Source organism: Mycetomoellerius zeteki, unplaced genomic scaffold (genome assembly GCF_001594055.1).
Source record: "Mycetomoellerius zeteki isolate Tzet28-1 unplaced genomic scaffold, Tzet1.0 scaffold1, whole genome shotgun sequence".
Classification (NCBI taxonomy): domain Eukaryota; kingdom Metazoa; phylum Arthropoda; class Insecta; order Hymenoptera; family Formicidae; genus Mycetomoellerius; species Mycetomoellerius zeteki.
The window spans coordinates 211320-218958 of NW_017255910.1; the positions used below are offsets into that span (position 1 = coordinate 211320).

A 7639-nucleotide genomic window follows, 5' to 3' on the forward strand; every position below is an offset into this window, starting at 1 on the left:
ATTCATATAGCTATTAGCATACTAAATATTACAAAGAGCATGTTTCACGATCTTTTCGTATTTCGTATAATCTTTTCCAATCGACATTCGCACGAACATGTTCATCTCTGTCGATAACTGCGCAACTGTTTACCACCATGCTTTCGTATAGTCAGTATGCGCGTTCAATAAAGAAACTATAAATAAAGTGGCGTCTTCTCTCCTGTGGCATCTTCCCTCGAATTATCTTATATATTCTCGTTCTCGAGAATACACAATGTGTAATCACGCATATAATTAATACTAATAAAAAATTAAATAAAATATATAATATACATATGTGTATTATTTGTGTACGGCATTTATAATATTTGCGCACAATTGTTCTAATTTACTTGTAATTACAACAAATTAAAATGAGATTTGTTCTATTTTAATTATGCGACTGACAAATAATTTTGTTTACGCTTTTAACAAATAAGCAGAGTATAGCGTAAAATTAATCATTAACTATTTAATTCTCTGCGTTCATCATTCTAACCACCTTCCGGTTGGTGCAGTCCTCATTATTGTCAATTAGGATTAAACGGTTCAGTTGTGTATTTGCCTACAATATTAACTCACTTACTGCGTATTAAATATTGTAAATGATCGATACGTCCGTATAATAAATAAATAATAGTAAATTTTTACGTAAAACAAATATCTGTCTCATATAAAAGCAGAAATAATGAAAAAGGCAAAATTAATCTCGACATTAAGAAGTTTACAGAAAGAATAATTTTGTTGAAGTATCTAAAAATTTAGATAGATACAGATCTGAAAATAATTTTGTTGGACCATCAAAATAATTATATAAGAAACTCAAGTATATGATGAGCAATGCTGTAAAAAAATTTGACATTCTAGCAAATAGTTTGAATGTTCTATATAATGCAACAAAATTTATTTTCAGATCTTATCTATAGCTGAATTTTTAGATACTTCAGCGAAATCATTCCTTCTCTGTATTTAATATTCGATATATTATACATTTGCGAGTACATCCTCTCTCTGTATCGTTATTTTTATGTATTTAATAATTTATTAATTCATTTATTCATTCCTAGCTTTTCATCACTCATAGTTCATTGCATATTAATCAATTAATCCATTAACTATCTTGCCTGTCTTAAATGTCCATTTAAAATGCTACGTACTGCATACAACGCAACTGCGATGAGAGATTAAAGCACGCTCTATACTGCAAGTAGAGAAAAAGACCATTCATGTTGGATATCATAAGAGAGCAATTTTTAATCAAACGAAACCTCGTGTTCACGTTTCCCCACCGTCCTGATACCCGCCTACAGACAACGTGAGCGGATAGAACATCTATCCCAAAAGAACATCAAACAATTTACGATCTTTTGAAAGAACTCGATTATTCATCCATGAAAATTTCTCCTGTTTCATCGAGCTCTTTCATCCCAAGAGTCGTGGCGAATTAATCGTCCGTCCTCTTGCACTAGTTGCATCTGATATCTCCTTGAAGCTTAGAATACCTCCAACATTTTGCTTTTATTCTATCGCCTGCTTTCTACTTACCAAATTATGTATGTATGTACGATATTGAATTACGTGTTTACAATTTTAATTTTGATTTTTATCAGTGTAACTGTTTTTATCTCGTTAATAATCAAGACATTTATTTTTATACATTTTTCTATTTATACAGGGTGTCTAACAACTACCGCATTTCCTCTTAAGAACATATTCTTGAGATAATTTTGAGACGAAAATCCTAATACAAAAATGTCGAGGATATAATAGTTTTTGAATTATAATTGGTTAAAGATATTGTGTAATTCGAAAATTAATATAGCCTCGATATTTTCGTATTAGGATTTCATCTTAGAATGTTTAAAAGAATCCAGAAATAATAATAGAGGCTATAAAAGTAATTTAAAACGGTTTTTTACTTATAAGCATTTAAAGTTAGCTTATAATTCAAAAAATTATTTTAGCTTCGACATTTTCATATTAGAATTTTCGTCTCAAAATTACCTCAAAAATATGTCCTTAAGTGGAAATGCGGTAATTGTGAGACACCCTGTATTATCATTGCCGACGAAACAAAGAAAAAAGATAATTTATTTCAAAATAAAAAAAATAATTCATCATAAATCTTGTCACAAATGTATTATACTTTAAATCAATACAAATACGTTCTAATTTTGTTTTATACAGATCGCGTAAAATTGAAGGAGATCACGTAAAATTGAAGGAGAATTTTCTTGGACTTCGATGCAGATCATAGCAGAAATACTAATTGGAGATAAGTGTGAGCTGATTCTCTCATACGCACGAAATACAACCTATTATAAAACATGTGAAACGTTTCCTCTAGAACTGCAATACATTGAAGAATCTGCTACATATATTCCTATAAAGAGAACTCTTTGTTAAATATAAATATATGTGTACATGATATCTCGGCGTAAGACACATGATTGAGCATTTTGATCATTAACAAATAGAAGTACGGAAACAGCATCAAATAATAAAGTAATTATCTTGCCTAATCGCCCTTATTTACTATATTATAAATATTAAAATCAAATAATTCTAAGGAATCTACTGAATTTGTCAGACAATCTGCAGATTATTTGTAATGAAATACCACAATTTTACATAAACTTTACGTAGAATGAGATAAGCCAATCTCGCATATATACATATATGTAAAAATCGATGCCGATGGAAACTTAAGACTATTGAACTGATTCGCTTCACGAATGACAATTTTCTTTTCTTTCTTTTGTTTTCTAATTGCCAACCAATGTACATACAACGTGGTTACCACATACATACATATATACGTGCCTTATTCTGACAACGTGAGTAATACGCCAGTTTTTCCGAGACCATAGCCGACACTAAAAAAAGAAACAAGTTTTCCTCTTATAACTCTCGTCTTCCACACGAAGAACAAATTGTACTTATGACTTTATATTTATTTATCAAACCATATCCGCATCATCGCTACAAGGAATATTTTCTATGAATGAAACTTGCAGTTATTTTCCACGATTTTCACCACCGTCAATATTTAAAGATCATTCACACTAAACTCCTGTTGTAGAATAGCAGTAGATATACGTGAAATAAACGATAGATATAAAAAAAATCTCGTTAAAAAAAGGTCACTATACAAGGTGTATACAAGGTTTAATAAATTATGCAAAGTTCTTTGCAACAACTATGCATGGCATGACTTGAAAATTTGTTCTGACGAGGGATAGTGCTGTTTATCTAATACGCGGTGATATTATTTAATTTTATAAGAAATGCAGATAGCATATCTTCAGAAGAATATTGCTAAAATAATGAAGAAGAAATCATGTCTCTTCATTGGTCTAATTGTAGTAACGATCTTGACAACCTGTCTCTATTATTCAGTCACTTATGACGATTTTAAAATTCACAACATATTTTTGAAAATGATTCGTGAAGAGGATTATTTTGCAAATGAAGTCGACAGGGCAAAAACATACAGAGAGAAAGGCATAAAAACTATTCTTCTGTGGAAGACATTCTTTGGCAATAAGAACTTTTTTTTCGGAAAAGGAGACATTTTCCGCGATTGTCCTTTCGATAAGTGCAAAATCTTTAACGATCAGAACTATTTGAATGTGGAAGATTATGACGCAATTCTTTTCCACGGTAACGAAATGAATGACTATGAAGTACCACAGAAGAGGAAGATGACGCAATTTTACGTCTACGTTAATTTGGAAAGTCCAGCCAATCGAAAAGTGCATCAGAAATATCAGAGAAGCTTTTTCAACCTCACAATGACATATCGTCTTGATAGTGACATACTCTGGACTTATATTATCATAGAAGATGTAAAAAGTGGCGAATTCGTCGCACCATCAAAGGATGTTGATTGGAGCGCTTTTCAAAATCATACAAGTAATATATTCTTTGAATGTGTTATATATCTATTTTTTCTTTATTCAATGCCGTTTTGCAATCAATGAAAATACTCAGATTAAATATTGTGTAAATGTTATTCAATATACGGATGAAAATTTTTTCATCCGTTATGCTGTAAAATCGTACAGTCTTAAAGGAAATTTAGCGTGACGGCCATAGAATTTCCGATGAAATCATTGTTTTATCGATTAAATGCAATTTACATACGCGATTTTACAATATAAATATACAATTTATAAGAACATATCACTACATTATTAATATCGCGTGCACACTTGTAAAATTTGTCAAAAGAGTGGATCTTTTAAATCAGATTTCTTAGCTTAACAATTCACCATTACTCATTTATTTATTTTACATCTGACTTTACCTTTATTTTGCGCATATGATCTGCATAACCTGCTTAACATAAAGTAAACGTTTTAGTAAATTACGGCCGGTATTCATAGTCCATTCTTATTTCAAGATCGTCTTAAGTAATGTCTTAAGATGCTAATACCGGTTTTCTTACTGGTTCATGACATTTTAAGATTGTACTTAAGGGAATTCATTGAAATATTTATTTAATGAACAAGTTATGCAGGCCTTATGCGTGAAATAAAGATAGAGCCAAATGTAAAATAAATAAATGATTAATGATGAATTGTTAAAATTAAGTTTGGAAACGTAATTTAAAAAATTATCTCTTTTGACTAATTGTACATATGTATGTATGAGTGCGATGTCAATGTAGTAGTATATAGTAATTTGTTAATGTAGTAATATGTGGTATGTAGTCTTGTAAATCGTATATAAGTCGCATTTAAGGGGATGCTGGAGTGACCAAATTGTCGAGACATCGCAAATCGATATAAATCTCCGAATTTACTGAACGGAATAAAAAATTCTTTTACTGAATTAAGGGGATCCTAAATTGATTACCGAACTTGATCGAGGTCGATAGTGCAGACTTTTTTAATTCCAAATTCGATAATAGTGACATCTTTGATTCATTCTTACATTATATTATATATCGTTCTATCTCACTTAAACGCATACATCTGTCCTTATCTAACATATGCCAGCACCATCTATCGCAAGACCGCGCAACTATTACTACACGGAATTTCGGCTCTGTTGACAGTCCCAGTCTTCGCAAAGCATCCGTATACACGTATTTTCCATTCGGTGAAAAAAGCTTTTCTTCTAGACTTTCAATCTTAGTTCTACAAACTCGGTATCGTTCGTTACAATAACGTGACCTCAGACTATGCTTATTTTCAAGATATAAACTATAAAACTCTTGTATGAAGCAAATATAGACCTGAGGTGTCAGCTGTACGAGCTAAAAGTAAGCGAATTTTTAAACTTTTCTTCGATTTTCTCATAAAATCCGATACAGCTGAGGTCCTGTTTGTGCGTACTTTAATTCTGTAAAAACAATTTTGCAATCCGTCAATTCAATTCGGAGATATTTCACCGAATGGAAATGATGGTAAAGTAGAACAACTTTAGCATCCCCTGACTCAAAATTGGAAGGTGCTGTAGTGGACTTTATAAAATCGAAAAAAAAAGTTAAATACTTACATTTTTTCAATTCATAGAGCTTCACTTGACGTAGATATTTTCTTAATATAAAAGTTTTAAAAGTCGTATGACAAAACAACAGTTCAGTATTCAGCATTTTACGTGCACAAACAATACTGAGTTTATGAAACTAAGATTAAAAGCTTAAATAAAAAGATTATATCGATCTGCAAATTACGTGTCTACGAATGCTGAGCCAAGACTCGGAATGATAAACAAAGGAGTGTCTAGCAGTAGGTATTCCATCTTGCAAGATATGGCGTTGCAATATGTTAAATAAGAACAGATGTATGCGTTTAAGAGGTAGATAATGTAAGAAATAAATCAAAGATGTCACTATTATCGACTTTTTAATTTAGAATTTAAAATATCTGTACTATCGTTCAGCCGTCACTCCAGGATCTCCATAATCGATAAAACAGCGATTTTGTCAAATATTGGCAGAGAGATACACCAAAATAATTTTTCTCCTTAAAATCATGAAATATAGAATACTTTACAGCAAAGTGATTATAGCCTATTCTTTATTGACTGTTCTTACATCTTTCATTATTTGTGCATGTCTTTTATGCGAAATGTAATTATTTTCCCGGTTATAAAACAAATAACTCTTATGTCTACAAACTACTATCTCAATAACAAATTCTTGGGCGGTCTATCTTTTCACTAAAGATCTTATAATCAGAGTTTAGCGAAAACGGATACAACTTCTGATTGGTTCTCTACTTTGGTCCACTCGGTATTCTTCGGATAGCTTCGTATATTGTTGGAAAACGAGTGCGAAGAAAAGAAAGAGATGGATAGCTACAAGCAGATGAGTAAAACCTATGTCAAAGAGGTTAGAAATCGCTCCAAGATCTCGGACAAAAAGAAAATTAACAAATTACAATTGCACAATTCGACCAATTGATCAACTCGATTGGTTTCTGTAAATATTATCGTTATGTATTGCCTGTCACGTATTCTAACACTTTTTGAGTTCATATAAGAAAGTAATATATCTGTTATTTCTTTCTGTCCGTCATTTTTGGTTTACATTCGCCAAACTCTGATTATAGGATTTCTACTTCTCATCATACAAAGCTACCTTGAGGACGCGAGAACTAATCAGTTTTCACAGATGCAGGGGACGCGGAAGAAGTGCCATCTGCGATATTGGACATTGTCAGGAGTAAAAGCAAGTCAGTATCTTGGTTGGTAAGCAACTGCTATGCTAAAAGTGGCCGATCGGAATATGTGAAGGAACTGTCGAAGCACATAGATGTCGATATTTATGGCAGGTGTGGCGAATTTAGCTGCGACCTGAACTGTTTTAAAGATGTAATCGAGGCCGATTATTTCTTCTACTTGTCTTTCGAAAATTCCTTCTGCGACAATTACGTGACAGAAAAGCTGACGAATCCGCTCAGGTAATAACACAATTAATTCAAATAACGAGAAATCGTTATCCGTAACCAGCACGTCAAGACAAAGGCAATCTAACTAGTATATTGTCAGATGTTTTCCCTGATCATACGCGAATGATACGCGATCATACGAAAGATGAAGTGAAATATATGTATAGCAGCTATACAAATGATTGCTATACAAGTTTTATATAGTATAGATAGTTTTAATGTACATATATAATATAGTTGAATAAACTATTTTACAGTTGCTATTACATCTTTCTTTCTTTAACTCTAGGCTTTAGTTCTTTACCGATTATTTAAATACATATTATTTTGCATATAAACGAAGATATAAGGTAATCGGATTCTATATGGCCTACTTCAGCTTTGCGATTTAAAAAAATTTTGTTATTAAGTTCAAAATTGAAAACTAATGGTCTGCAAAAAAGGCAACATTTCTGAGCATTAAAAAAAACTATAAGCATTCTTAAATATTTACATGGATACAGCAAAAATTTTAAAAAGAAGTAGCATTTAGGTTATGTTGGGTACATGTGTGTGTGTATATATACCTATATATATGTGTATATATTATACAGGGTGTTTCCAAATTAAATGGCAAAACTTCGGGAGCGTATAGAGGAGTAAAAAACTAAGAAAAAAAGTCCTATAGACATATGCTCGTTTTTGCTCCGTTTCAGAGAAATCGAAAAAAAATGTTT

General features: G+C 31.6%; 1 protein-coding gene across 2 annotated transcripts in view; it reads left to right on the forward strand.

The window, feature by feature from the left end:
• The first annotated feature begins 2563 nt into the window (after positions 1-2563).
• Positions 2564-7639, forward strand: part of FucTC (alpha-(1,3)-fucosyltransferase C) — a 9999-nt gene continuing 4923 nt past the window's right edge. Inside the window, exons 1-2 of one of the 2 annotated variants that reach the window (XM_018461276.1) lie at positions 2564-3936; positions 6647-6935. In XM_018461276.1, the coding sequence (XP_018316778.1) occupies positions 3309-3936; positions 6647-6935 (917 nt within the window). In that variant the 5' untranslated portion in view covers positions 2564-3308. The remainder of the gene's footprint in view (positions 3937-6646; positions 6936-7639) is intronic. The other variant, XM_018461283.1, reaches the window with a different exon arrangement.